Source organism: Mytilus californianus, unplaced genomic scaffold (assembly GCF_021869535.1).
Source record: "Mytilus californianus isolate M0D057914Y unplaced genomic scaffold, xbMytCali1.0.p SCAF_5, whole genome shotgun sequence".
Lineage (NCBI taxonomy): Eukaryota > Metazoa > Mollusca > Bivalvia > Mytilida > Mytilidae > Mytilus > Mytilus californianus.
This window is the reverse complement of record NW_026262701.1, coordinates 53984419-53999635: the sequence shown is the minus strand read 5'-3', so window position 1 is coordinate 53999635 and position 15217 is coordinate 53984419. Positions and strand designations below refer to the sequence as shown.

At 29.9% G+C, this 15217-nt stretch overlaps 2 protein-coding genes across 3 annotated transcripts in view; one reads left to right on the top strand and one right to left on the bottom strand.

Annotated features, from left to right (window-relative positions):
• Positions 1 to 2451: 2451 nt before the first annotated feature.
• LOC127702625 (cilia- and flagella-associated protein 45-like) lies at positions 2452 to 12106 on the bottom strand. Of its 2 annotated transcripts, XM_052206899.1 has the most exons (10): positions 12012 to 12106; positions 10887 to 11185; positions 9825 to 9969; positions 9088 to 9258; positions 8341 to 8688; positions 7964 to 8071; positions 6929 to 7236; positions 6282 to 6506; positions 5278 to 5345; positions 2452 to 3559 (listed from the first exon to the last, which is right to left on the bottom strand). In XM_052206899.1, coding segments are annotated over exons 1-10 (1677 nt in total). In that variant the 5' UTR covers positions 12015 to 12106; the 3' UTR covers positions 2452 to 3557. The 2 variants fall into 2 exon arrangements, with proteins under 2 accessions (XP_052062859.1, XP_052062857.1); XM_052206897.1 differs by lacking the exon at positions 5278 to 5345.
• The window catches only part of LOC127702045 (39S ribosomal protein L39, mitochondrial-like), a 22019-nt gene continuing 18851 nt past the window's right edge, over positions 12050 to 15217 (top strand). The window contains exons 1-2 of the mRNA XM_052206046.1: positions 12050 to 12072; positions 12176 to 12291. Coding sequence (XP_052062006.1) covers positions 12050 to 12072; positions 12176 to 12291 — 139 coding nt within the window. The remainder of the gene's footprint in view (positions 12073 to 12175; positions 12292 to 15217) is intronic.

The window sequence follows — 15217 nt, the reverse complement described above, 5'->3', positions numbered from 1 at the left end:
TTTTTTATATCATAAAATGGATTTCTGAAAAAATCGAATTTCTGATATCAAGAAATAAAGATTATTTTCTGATATCAAGAAATCGAATTCTTGAAATAAAAAAAAAAGAATTTTTGATATCAAAAAATTGAATTCCTGATATCAAGAAATATTTTTTGATATCAGAAAATAAGGAATGTATAGTAAAACAGCACCTCATATGAGTCAATATATGAGACCGTTCTTTAGTCTGGGAGAACATGTATTATTTATTAGCTGTGATAGGAATTCAATTTTTTTTATATAAGAAAATAAGGAATATATAGTAAAATGGTGCCTCATATAAGTCAATATATGAGACCGTTCTTTAGTCTGGGAGAACATGTATTATTTATTAGCTGTGATAGGCAATGAACTAGCTTTCAGTAACTGCGAGTACTTTTATTTCGGTTTTTGATGTCTTTTGTTTTATGTTTTATAAAAATAAGAAGATGTGGTATGATTGCCAATGAGACAATTCCCTAACGGAGACCAAATGACATAGAAGTTAACAACTTCAGGTCACCTAAGTTGTTTTTACCTCGTTCCGATCTTTTGAGTTAAGCCAATTGCTACTGATTTTTATAGTTTGTTCTTATGTTGTACTGTTACACCACTGCCCAAGGTAAAGGGAGTTTTGAGCGCTGACAAACATGATTAACCCCGTGCCTGTCCCAAGTTAAGACCCTGTAGTTCAGTAGTTGTCGTTGGTTCATGTCGGTTATATATTGTTTTATAAATTGTTTTGTTATAAATATATTAATTAGACCGGTAGTTTTCTCGTTTGAATGTTCACATTTTTTTATGTTGGGGCCTTTTATAGCCGACTATACAGTATTGGGTTTTTTCATTGTTGAAGGCCCTACCTATAATTGCTTCTATCCAATTCACTTGAACTCTGGTGGATAGTTGTCTCATTGGCAATCATACCACTTCGATCTCCTTATTTTTTTTACTTTCATTTTATGAACTGTATCTGTTGTATCCTTTATTTCAAGTTCGTTGGATAGATACATTCAACATAGTCACCAAACTGATTTATTTAGTTATATTCAGCACCACAAAATATTTTTGTTCATTCTCTAACGGAGAACATAGATGAATTTCTTATTATTTGAAAGAACTAACTAAGACTGCTTATCATTTAAACATTAAATTCATATGACTTTTTATACTAGTACTCCATTCATTAGACCAGATAGGCCCATTTATTTAAATTTGCACTGGGAACAAATAAGTGAATATGTAGTCACTCTAAAGATTACATTGTATCACATATGTTCTTTAATGTGACTTTCAAAAACTGGTCACATTATTTTGGATTCTATTTCATGCAGTCTTACTTCACCATTTAATTAATTTAAAACAATTAACTTTGTTGTTCTTTTGTTTCTTTCAAAAACCAACAGATGCCTTAATCAGTAGTCATGCAGGCATTGACAATGAGCTGTACACACATGCAAAAACTGCCCTATAAAATTATATTATCAAAACTCTATAAAGTGCTTAGGCAGTTGTTTTCACTGGGTTCATAATATTTCTAGAAGAGTGAAACTAGCATCTGTCCAGTTGTCAATGTTTCATAAGTATTCATTGCTTACCACATGCATTACATAAAAAGTGACTGTTTCTAATTTAGACATTTAGTTTATTAAAAAAAAAAAAGGACTTACTCTGGATATTTTATCTTTATATATCATGTATATGGCAACACGTTTGTTATAAGTGTATGATGAAGGTTATTGCAAAGATATGATGTGAACCCAGAAATAAAAAAAAAAAAAAACATGTCTGTTAATACTTTAATGATTTGACCTCCTGTGATATGTTGTCCAAAATGATTCTTCTCTGTGTTATTTTCTATATATATATTTAACCTATATAAATGATATTTTGTCTAACCTGGTAAGCTTACCATGCATCCTTTTTAACTTTTGTACTGAAATTTTAAAAAATTTCAAGAATAAAACCATAAATTTTCTACATAAAAAGCCATTATCTAAATGTCAAAAAGGAAAATTAAATGTTTTGTGTTGCTCATTATGAATTAATGGTTATTAAAAATATTTTATGGTACATGTATAAAAAATAAAAATAAAAGGAAATGTTGAAATTATTAAATGAGTCAGCAACCGATGACACAAAAAAAACTATATAAATGTCAAAATGTTGTATCTAACAAACAAAAATTGTTTACACATTATGTCAAAACATATAGAAATCTGTGTAGATTTAGTTAAAACTCAGTCCTGAAGCCATCTTGTGTTAGCTATGTGGTTTACATTTTTTCTCATTGTTGAAGGCCATACTATAACCTAGTTGCTAACATCTATGTCATTTGGTCACTGGTGGATAGTTCACATAGTTCATATCACATCACTCTATATTATAGTATGATAAAGGATCATATTATGGGATAACAGAAAAATGAGATCATTTTTAAAAGATTTTTAATTTCAACTGAAAGAATACAGAACAGATATTCCCAAATCAATATAAAAAAATCATGCTAGTCATCCTCTTCATCATGTTGGCAGTGAAAAAAATTCAGTGCATTTACTGCAATATCTTTTTTTCCTTAGGGACAATTGTTAGCACTTAGATATCACAAAATTAGTCGCATGATTTTTATTCTTCGAAACAATATGTATAAATATTATATTTCTAAACCACATACACTATATCTGACAGTTTACATTTAAATTTACTAATAAAATATCACAGACTCGCATACAAAAATAAAAATAACATCACAATTGTTTCAATAAATACTGTTAAAATCATTTCTGGGCATTATTTTTTCTTCTTTGAGATTTACTCTTTTAAGATTTAATATTTCTGTGAAATAAAAAAATAACAGCCTGAAATAAAATGTTTTCTAGTTTTCTTTTACTGGTTAATAATAAAACAAAGAAAATACGTACCCACTGATAATGGGAATTAATAATTCTAAGAAAATATTTATCCTTCATGAAAAACTCCAGTACCATAGTTAGTCACAAGAGCAGAGTCTTTTTTTATACAACAGCCAATCAAAATATTTGATTTGAATGGCCAAAGGAACCAGTGAAAAGTACCATAAAAAGTGTAAATTAATAAACTAAACATTTTTACATACATATACATACATGTAATTGTAATAAATCATGAAACAAAAAAAACAATTTTCTAAAATTTCTGCATTTTAAATTTCAAATATTTATCCTTTAATCCATGATTTTATGAAATAAAAGCTGTAATATTAAAATCAAAAATTAAATCCTCTTTCCTGTATAAAATTATCAAGAAATTTAAAAATAAGACATATAATATACAAATTTTCAATTTGTGTTTCATAAAATAAGATATGTGAAAATCTCTTTCAGATCAGATGATGTAAAATTCCATTATTTTCTTTCTTTCAACAAATGAGGTTATATTCCCTCCATACTTGAACAAGTCAATGTTTTTTGTGTCATTTTATGATTATGTACTGATGTGTTGAGGCTGGGCTATTTTTCTTTCCACTTGAGCCAAATACTTCTCGGGTATTCCAGCATTTCTGAAAAATTAAAAAAAAATTTATCTCCCATGTCTGCAATTTTTTAAACTTAAAATGTCACAAGAAATTTCCACATTACTTGAAACATAAATGTTTATCTTACCAAAATATACAACAACAAAATTAAAATAAGTATTGGTTTACCAATATTTTCTTCAAATTATCATTTATTTATTTGAAATCGAAATGAATATTACTAACAATTTTTAAATTCTGTGAATAGATATATATATAATATATTAGTAATAAAATATTTTCAGCAACACATCTTTAACATAAACGTACTTTAATATTTTGTTTACATATTCATATGCATTTTAGGTATAAAAAAATACACTATTGGTTTTAATTTAAACATGGATGACAGTGACCTACAAACAATGGATGAAGTGCTGTCGAATAAAAATAAAACTTTGGAGTTTGAAAATACCTTTTCATAAATTAATAACAAAATTCGGTGCTGTATTTACAATCCTAATTTTTTTTAATTCCCCCCCCCCCCCTCCCAAAAAATATGTCCTGAAACAGTAAAAACTAATTAAATTCAATTAGTCTTTTTACCCAAAGAAAGTTTCTCAAAATTTAAAAAGTAACCTCATGTTTTGTGCATTAAATTCTAACAATGATTGACTTTATTCTCATTTTAAAAGATTTTTTTGAAAAGAAACAATCAACTGGACATTTGCAGACAATGTTATTTCTGTATTGAACAGGGCTTGTTATGAGTTAATGGCACTCATGTCCCCTTTTTTTCTCGAATAGGTGCATAAAAGCCAACATATACATTGCTGTGCTAAGTGAATGTAACTTAAGTTAAGAAGTCATAAACCCCAAATCTTTGAACCCTGCTGTTAGAAAATTCTGATTTAATTAATCAATGATCAAACATTATGACACAGAATTATATTATAGCAACATGAGGGGAAAAATGGGATGCAGTGATTCAAACCAGCATACATTATTGTAAAGCCACACACTTAATCCCAGGTTTAAGTTAGCACTATTAGCACTGCATTTACTCGTATCTTAATGACAATCTTTTATGAACAAACACAAACATATAAATTGAAAGAGAAATATGTAACCTATAATGTAATGTGCATATCGCAATGAAATATATAGAATGATTGAATTGAATTTTTTTTTCTTTAATTTGACACTCATTGAATAGTTTTGACATCCTGAAAAAGACTTTTAGTGAAAAGTGTCATTCATTTATTCTATTAATGTTTGTTCATTAAGTCGTTTGAATTAAATTGTTTGATTAGGAAACTAATGTCCTGCATGTAAAAGGAGATTTAACTTTGATACTTGTGAGTTATCCTTCAGACGGTCATTCCATCTAAGTAAAAACTACTGTTTCATTGCAACCTGTGACCAACAGAATTTTTTTTCTTAATGTACATTCCCCTTCCTGTCAGTAAATTTTAATCATTTCTATAAAAGACTGTAAACCAACTTATTTTTCGTGTTTTTTTTACATTTCCCAACTTTGTCTTTGATGTATTTAATATATTATTAGAGAAAATCAAAGACTGACATGTCTGCAAAATTTATATTCATGTTTAGTCACGTAAATAAATTGATTACTAAAGTAATTTGGTTTACAGTAATCCTAATTAATAAAGTTGAACAAGTTTCAATAACCAAACAATTTCTTATCAAGAAGTGAATGTCAACCCCTGAAATAATTTACATAGCCACACATTTGTTCTTACATGCAGTTGTAACCACATTGACTTTGTGTGCAACGTGCGATACATATCTCTCCGGTATTCCAGCAGCTCTGTATTTTACAATGATAAAATCAAATTTAAATACATTTGAACTTTCCTAATGAAAAGTAACGGAAATCATTACACATCATAATTTTCACATAACAATTATAAACCCTTTTTGATAAAAATATGTTTAATCTGTTTTTAATCATTCACATAGTTGTTAAGAGGCAATTCATGCAGGCTCTTAAGTGAAAATATATGTACATGCCCTATTTCAGCAAAATTAAACAAACATTAAGGGAACATCCAAAACTCTTTAAGAATTACTTCTGTGATCTCTGCATGAGCATAGTAAGACTAGTCTTTTTCTTTCATGGCTCAGTTTTTCCATACCACATAATTTTCTAGTTTTAAATTCTAGATCTTTACTCCTCTATGAGTAGTTTTCATTTAATTCATGTAAGTTATATCTTAATTACATATTTTTGCAAACAGATTATCAGAGTTCAAAAATAAGATACTTTTTAACCAATTTTATTTACAACTGAAAGCAATATGTGCAATCGAATCTATATTCTACAGTACAAGCTATATATTTTTTTTAAAATCACCAAAGCGGGAACTACTTTCATATACAGTGGAACATGCCAAGAGAGAACTCCTTATTTGGAAGTGAACGCAATACAGTCACTATACTTTTAAAAAAAATTTAAATAGACTAAGTCAGTTTTAGAGACCAACTGAATTTTGAGATCACAGACAAAAGGGGAGTCTCTCATGACAGTATATCAATATGAAAGATATTTTATTTAAAATTTCATATAAATATTATTAGTAAAAACATTAAAGAGGTTTAAAATTAATTTTGGTAGATACTATAGAAATAGATATGTATATAAGCAATGTTTTGACTAATAGCTACATGTAGAATACTTATAAATTTACATAACCAACATGTATGTAAGTAAATCATTTCCAAGACCATATATTTGAGTAAATACCTTAATTCATTCAATTTCTTCTTTTTAACATCTTCCAGTTTCAGTCTACGATGTCTTGCCTCCTCGTCAAGCTTGACTCCTTCTTCGAAGAACTGGTTTCTTTCCATTACCCTAAGAGCCTCTTTCTGGCGAATCTGGGTTCTGACATCATCAGCATGAGTATGACGCTTCTTAGTGGCCTCTTGTTCTTCCCGTCGTTCTTTTTCAACCAATTCTTTTTGTGCCCTTAATAAATAAATAAAAATGTTCATATTTCTTAAAAATGATCGATTAAGTTTCATTGCTGGAAACATTTTATTTTTAAACTCAAAAATATTAATCAATAACATTATACTTATTTGTTTTTTAATGGGTTACTAATCTTTGTATATTAGTATTTTTCATTTAGAACTAGTGCTTTGATCCTACTGCCTGTTTTTTTCCTTATATTATCTTTTTATAATAAAAGATGCAACGGTAAATTGCCCTATTTTTGTATCAATCCAGGATACATGTTGTCTCCAATAACTTAATATATTCCCTAATTTTTGTTTTTTTATTTTCACTGAACTACCTATCCTATTAATTTGCCCACTGTGTGAATTTGTCCCATACTACCGCAGTCATAAAATGATAAATTTTACACATAGAAGTTAAATTACACAAACCTAAGAACCCTTTCAAATTCAGCTCTTTCCCTCTGGGCTTGAACTGCCATGAAATGTTCTTTCTGTGACATCTGATTGGATCTGGCCTGGATCAACATAGCTTCTGTTACTGCCTTCTTCTTTGTTTCCTCTGCTTCTTTTTTACGCCACTCTCTTTCTGTCTTTTCTTGTGCACGTTTAGCTCTGAGAGCATCCCGTTCTGCTTGCTCATCCCGTGCTCTTTCTTGCATGGCTCGTAATCTTGCAGTTTCCCTTTCTTTTTCCACTCTGATCCTTTCCTGTTCTTTCTCATAGGCAGCTTCTCTTTCCTAATAATCAATACATTTTTGTAAAATTACCACATTCAATGTTCAAATTTCAAGGGAGATTATTAAAATAAAAATTACTTACTATAAACAGACTATAATTAAATGGTTAAAACATGAGCTCTTGTATAACTTACAATCTTATACTGTGGATTCTTGTATTTTTGTGGTTTAAAACAAAAAACTTGCCTTTTTGTGGATGTTTGATTTTTTGGTTTGTCAAAGCCGGCATATATACAAGCCATTAAAAAATTTGTAATTCCTTGAACATTTAAATTTTACTTCACCTAATCACACACAAAATCCATAAAAATTGGTTTCACATGAAAAATAATGAAGCCCATAGTAATGTAAAACTCATGAGTAATTCAGTCTTCCCTTTATAGCTTGTTGATCGGTGTGAGCCAAGGCTCTGTGTTGAAGGCCGTACTTTGACCTATAACTGTTTACTTTTTACACATTGTGACTCGGATGGACAGTTGTCTCAATGGCACTCCTACCACATCTAATTTATATTTCCAACCCATTTACCCACAACAGCCTAATCAAAAGTGATTTCAGTTTTCTTAGAATATGAAAATGACAAAAAATGATATCCACAACTAGCTAAATATATGTTCTTTTAACATTTCACTACCACATATCAGATACCTGTGTACATGCTATAACATGCAAATTGACAAAAAGCAAGATGCAACAAAATATTAAACATCTATAGTATCCAACTTACTGCTTTCTGTTTCATGTACTCGATTACTTTCTGTTCTTCCACTTTCTCTTGTTCTTGCTTTATGACTTTTCGTTTCAATTGATCTGCATTAGCCTTGTTCAAATCTTCCTGTTAAAAATAAAGAAGAAAAACATCATAAAAAATAGATGTAGCATTCAAGATGCCATGTGTATGTGTAAACAATAATGTTGGATCTACTCCTAGATCGAGCGTTTTTTCTACAAAACATGCTTCTTTCTTAAAAATAAACCCTTACCAAACTTAGTTGATAAGTCTGTTTAACCTGTTAAAAAATAAATGCTAATTTAACAAAATCACCTTGTAAGTTCTGTTAATCAAATATATTTAAGTCAAAGTATTTGAATACTTATACCAACCCTAAGCTGTGTCTGTTCTACTTTCTTCTTTTCTAAACCAACTCTGTCTTCATCCATCATTTTTTCTATGTATTTCTGCATCTGAATATTTTCCTGGTCTTTACGTTCCAGATCAAAAAGTCTCTCTTGTTCATTTTCTTGAATTTGGTCTAATAATTTGGCAGCACCCATTAATCTCTCTTCTTTCCTTCGTTTCTCAATTTCTTCTTGTATTTTGATGGCATTCTGTCGATCAACCTCCATCATCACATCCAACCTTTTCTCTTCCTCAGTCATTTCACCTGAAATCTGCCTCTTTTCTAGTATTTGTGCATCTCTAATTGCATGGCATTTAGCATTCAAAATTAGCTGAAAAAAGAAGTAATAAAAAGGGTTGTTGATAAGTAAACATTATAATTTTTCACAGGTTAAAATCAGAAACTTACACTATTTTAACTGATGTCAATGTCAGGCTATAGAATTGAGAAAACATCTGCATGTTCCTCGAGGACCTGATAAATTAGCAAAAAGTACAATTAATAATTAAAGATTTGTTCAAATGAACTCTTTTGGGTCTGATTTCTGGGATGAGTTTGTAGACTGCAAGAGAATCCACAATTTGTTTATCATTTGTGTGCAACTATTCTTCTCAGGTCTGCAGACAATTAATTTTTTTACATATATTCAGCTATCCTTATCTTTTTGTGAAAATTACAACATTCAAGTATGAAAAAATATCAAAATCAATCTTTTTAACACAATATGTACCTCATTTAGATGTTTAATTTCATCTTCTTGTTCTTGTCTCATTTCATTGGCCTTAGATAATAAATGTTCGGCATTTTCTTTTGCCTCTTCTTCAAGGTCATTCAGTTTTTCATTTTTCCTCCTGTCCATGTCAAGCTGCTTGAATAAAGCTTTACGTTGTTGACTAGCTTCCTGTTATGAAAAAAGATATAAGACCTTAATTAAGGTAAGTTAACTGTTAGAAAATTTTCTTGGAAGTGGTCAGTTCAATATGAATTTTACCTCTAGAGCTATTAAACAATCTTTCAGGTATTAAAATCAATATTGCTTAGAAGCACAAAAAAAAAACAATAACAAAAAGACACAAAACACATTAAATATCAATTGAACAGAACTCATTGTTACCTAAAGCCAGTTTAAACTCATGTTAAAAATAAACAATTTTTCCAAGAAATTATCAAAGGTCTATAAAATTATTTCTATTAAATTTCTGTGATTGTTCCTCATGCAACTTTTGTAATTTTAAAAAATCAAAAGATAGAAACTCAAACTCAACAGATTAGTACTAGACAAGAACAGAAAAAAAAACAAATACCACCAAACAATCCAACATAAAAACACATGTAATAGCAAAGAATTATAACTTATACTATACAGAGTCTCATGCAATCTGTAATATTGGGGCCCATTAGATTTGGCATATATACGTCTTCACATGCAACACACTTTACAAGAAGAGTATGTGAAATATAATTTACCATAGCTGCCTCTTTCTCTCTCTTGATTTGTTCAAGTTGTGCCAACCTTTGTTCTTTGGTTAAGGTTTGAGCACAGTTAACAATTCTATGAAATTCATATCTTGGTAGTACAATACTCTGTCCTGATGGATCTTCTGTTGGAACTCTGAAAAATATCCATTGATTGATTGATTGGTGTTTAACATCACTTTCATCACTATTGAGTTATCAAGAGGTGGTCAGTTTTTATTGGTGTTCATTTGCAGTCATTGTTTCTTTTTTGTGCAAAAAAAATCTCAAAGGTAACATTTGTTATATTATATTATTACTGTAGCTTTAATTCATTTTAGTCACTGCATGGCCTTCTTCAATGTCTATCTTTTCACATTGAACAACATGAACATGGTAAATCAGTCACATTTATTAAAACTGATAACTGTTGATTCATTATTATATGTGGGATATAAGGTGTTTATGAAGTCTAAATGGTTAAGATATTGAAGGAGAGAGACTGAATTAGTTAAAATATCTATAATAAAAAACATTTTTGAAAATATAGACAAAGTATCTTTCTGTGTCAGCACTGCAATTGAATGTGTACACAATACAATCCTCAATTACAGGCTGCATAGGACAATTACAATGTATGTTTATGACCTGGCCTTGCGGTCATAAAACTTTCGAGTACGATTATCGTACTCAGACTCAAAAATCAACCAATCAAAATACTGGATTTGGTGTTTCGAGCACAAATTTTGTACTCTGAGTACTGAGTTAAGTTTTATGACCGAGGGGCCTGAACAGAAATTGAGCGCTTGCTTTAAAAATTTATATCATAAATTAATTATTAAAAACATGTCTAACAAATTAAAATTTTGTGACATATGTCAGACTCACTGATTTTCAGACTTTACTTTCATCTGATGAGTGATTTAAATCAAAAGAAACACAGACTTCATTTTTATTTAGATTCTCAACTTACTTCATGGAAAATAAAGAGAGAAAAATTGAAAGCAAATTATATTATGATGACTGGATGAGAGGCCTCATTCTAATAAATATTATTATGTGGCTTACACTTACATTAAATTTCTAATCAAATCTTTTGTGATGACTTGGACTGTTTCTTTGTTTTTGTTTTTCTTTCCTTTACTTTTACGTTTTGCACTTCTATCCCTGGCTAGCTGTTCGATTGATAGATCATCATTTGTCCATTTCTGTTCTAACATCTCTTGTCTTTTCTCAACATGGGTTGGTTTTCCAAATAAATTTTCATCGACTTGTGATGTGTTGCTAACTACTCTGTAATTCTTTGTTTTTGCACGTCTTGATGCTGAGGAGGCCGAAGAATGGCTCCCAACAGCTGATATTGCGCTGCCAGGCTAAAAATGGTAAAAAAATTAAATTTTGAAATTTGTTCATATATATCATGTATATTGTTAATATATTGTTAGTTAAAACGAAAACAGGAAATTTACAAGAAACCACTTGATGACAAGGATGCATCATGTATGGTCATTGAATACTAGTCGATGGTACATGATGCATTCAAGGTCTTTGTATGCATTTTAAATATAAAACTGTGACGATTATATATATGGAATTATAATGACTTTATGTAAATACATGTACATGGTCTTCCAACTAATATCTTCATGTCACAATGCCCCACAACGCGTTTTCCCTGAATGATCCATGGTCAACTGCAGTAGTTCATTCATAAAATCGAAATTGGAAACTTTTGATTCATAGGCTTTAATTATTATCATTGTTTGTGCACCTATATTATTACTGTAATTTTTCCTACACATGCACAGAGTTGTCAACCTATATTATACTACAAAAACTAGTGGTACACTGGTACTCCAGATCATATTAATGGAGGCACCAATAATGGCAATATGATTCATAAAGATGCCAGATCTAGGTCAAATGCTTGATTATAAAACAAAATATTGATGGTAAATGTAGCTGACTGCAAACTTCAGACATATCATCAAATGTAGCAATTAGATTTGTTTAAAAAGCTCCCAGTCGAAAGGATGACCGTACTTGATTTGCCGACATTGATATATATACAAATGTATGATCATGTCAACTTGTATATTATAATATTGTAAAAATAACGAGGACATTTCAATAAGTTGAATAGATCATTATGATACCATGTGTTGATTTCACAAAACTGCAAGTGTTTTCATTACTTACCATGTTGATATTTTGTTGTAAAGTACTAGAAACAGTTAATGCATAAACAAGCAGCAGACATGTATTTACAACGTGTAGTTATGGAAACTCTAAACAGAGGGCGTACTAATCAAGAGAAGGTAATATTTCACAGTCGCCGTTGCGCTTTTCAAGTGATTCATAAGATACGAAAAACCAAGAAAAATATTGACATTGATCGATAACAGATTATCTACCTTGAAAATGCATGCACGAAAATTAACCTGTCTCTGTTTTAGGAACTTTCCGATAGCTCATAAACGTAATTTTTCAATGTCACATACTTTATTTTCATATAGCACTGTACTCGATATATGCCCTCAGCATATTGGAGAATTCATGTGACATTTATGCAACCCCTCAGCACAAAATAGGGAAAAGATTACAAAAGACAAATTACCCGTCAACAGGTCAAGTAAGAACAGGGTTATCAAATTAATCCCTGAACTTTCTTTGCTGGACAATACCCCAAGAAATGGGAACTTCTGGGCAATAAAATTTCTGATGCTTATTTTTACACATTTTATACAGATAAGACATTCAGAGGATGAAAACCATAATTTCTTCCTTTTCTGAAATAGTCCTGTAACTTTAGTGTAAGGTTGTATACAGGTATAGGCAGAATACAAGTTTTGCACATTTTGGGATACATTGTTAATTTATGTAGTCATTTAAAAAAAAAAAAGATCAATACAAAAATGGCCTTTACAAAAATACAAAATTTAACGGGTTAAAGACAATATTATCATGATTATACTTTTTTTCTATACTATAGCTCGTCTTTTATTATATTAATTGAAATTCTGCATGGATACATAGTGGACAGTGATTATATTAGAATGGACTAACAATATAGAAGATAAATACAGAAGCCATAAGCATTCAGGAGACTTACTTAAATGAGTGATTTTTTAAATCAGTGTGATTTTTTAAATCACTGATTCAAGTAACATTATGTCCATAAAGGTTGGAAGTAAGAGTTGTCTTTCTTTAATAATCACCTATTTAAGTAGTACAAATTAATCACTAGACTAAGTGATTTAATTTATTGTAGCTTTAAGTATAGAATACTAATGATCCAGGGACTAATTACGTTGCTAAAATTATCAGAAACAACATCTGTGTTGATAGGATGACTGGGTCATGTCAGGTGATGACCTTGTACTAAATCTAGGATAATGACATAAAAATCACTTGTTTAAGTATCATACCTCAATTTCCTTCCAAAAAATCACTTCTTTAAGTATCATTATTTTAATAACCCCCACTAATTTCAACACCCCGAACAGTGAAATTTTGATAGCGAACAGTAAAATTAAATTACATAATCTATAAGATGAAACCTTGAATTTTACAGGAAAAATACTCCCACTGCTGGGAAAAATCTGTTAAGAAAGTAACAGTTCATTATGTAAAGCCATTTTTATAGCATTTTTTCAACTAAAATAGAATTTGCAGCTAAATGATTTCATCAAAGGCACAAACCTTGCTGCTAAAAAGAAGCAAAAAGTTAATTTTTTCCAATTTTACTAATGAAAAGATATTATCTAAACCTATGTGTTTAAAATTTTGGTAAAACTAAAAAATCACAATTTGTGACAAAACTTTGAATTTGCTACTTAAATAAGTGATTTAAAAATCACTTATTTCATTAAGTCCCCTGACTGATAAGGTCTTCAAACTTTCCATTTTCTGGATTTAAAAGATTTTAATCATGATGTTGAAAAGTAATGGAAAAACTAAAAGTTTTAAGCAGTATTCCAAAATCCCTTTTATTACATTTTCTGTAATGTTTACAATTATTTTTAGAGGGTTGTTGTTATAGTAATTTAAACTTTGACACCTGTTAGCCATAGGTAATTGTATGCCAAGGTAATCAAGTCACATCTAATTATATTTTCCTGTAAAAGATCAAACATTTTTATATTTTTCTAAAGTATGCAATAGCATTACCCCTAGAGCTAATTAACATTAGTAATTACTCACTTTAGTAGTTAATAAAACATACCATTTGACCATTATCATTCATTTTAATATTATATATTCTGTTATGATATACATAGATATAGGAAGATGTGGTATGAGTACATATATTTATGATATACCTATAAGCTGTATTGCTTCTGGTTTTAAATAAACTATATACACTGAATAATGTAAAAGGAATAAAGTTAAAACAATTTCCACCATCTACCAATGTTTTAGGTGTGTCGAAATACCACAGGACTTCTTAGTGCAAAAGTGACACAGTTTTTGCACTAAAGACATTAAAATTGTGTTTTAGGAGCACTAAGAACATAGATATAAAAAGATATAAGCATATGAACAATAAATATAAAGTTTGGTATCAAGGCCAAAAACAAATATATGTCTGTGTAAGGTTACAAACTTTAAAAAAATAGGGTAGGTATGTCGGTATTTCCATTTTATTTTTTGTGACATGATTTTGAGTCGTGCGGTTTTGTCTTGTCGTGGTCCGAGTTGATCATGGGCCGATTTTACCTGTTCTTTAAATGATTGGATTATTTCCCTTGGTTATTGGTTGGGGAAAAAAATGGCGGCAAAGTGTTTAGTTCATCTTACGAGTCGCGAATTTCCTTAAAACTGCTGTCATATTCACGATTGTGAACATTGGGATGTATCAGGCAATTGATTTATATTATTGGCAACACTGACTTTACGACGGAAATAAAATGACTTAGGGTCGGTGCTCAAAAGTAGGGTCGGTCAGGTAACCGTAAACAGACAAATAATTTTTTTGGCCCAATTGATATTATGATTTTGAAGTTAAATGACTCTTTTAATCAGCTTGTGCAACTTGGCATGTGACCCTCGAATTAGTACAAGTTAACAGTCATCATTTTCAATCAACCTTATCCAATAAACATTTGATCTTTGGATCACCAAAATATATGACGTTTCAAAACTTCATTTTATCGAGGGAATTAACATGATTAAGAACCATCTGCATTGTTTCAGAAACACTTTGTATCTGGGGTACAAAAACACCTGGGAAAAAAGATAAATTGTTCCATAAGCTGCTATCAAAGAACAGTTTAAACAAAACAACAAAACCTAACTGGCATGACTGGACAAACAAAACTCATAAAACCCTAAAAAATAAGGGAAATTTCTCTGGTGCTTAAAATCTTTTTTTAATCGACATTTTTGGAAACTTGAAATAAATC

Coding starts and splice junctions, on each gene's coding strand:
- LOC127702625 (XM_052206897.1), bottom strand. Junction 9,970..10,886: donor GATTTGATTAGAAATTTAAT/GTAAGTGTAAGC, acceptor GATATTTTTCAG/AGTTCCAACAGAAGATCCAT. Junction 6,507..6,928: donor GAATTTGAAAGGGTTCTTAG/GTTTGTGTAATT, acceptor TTATTTATTAAG/GGCACAAAAAGAATTGGTTG.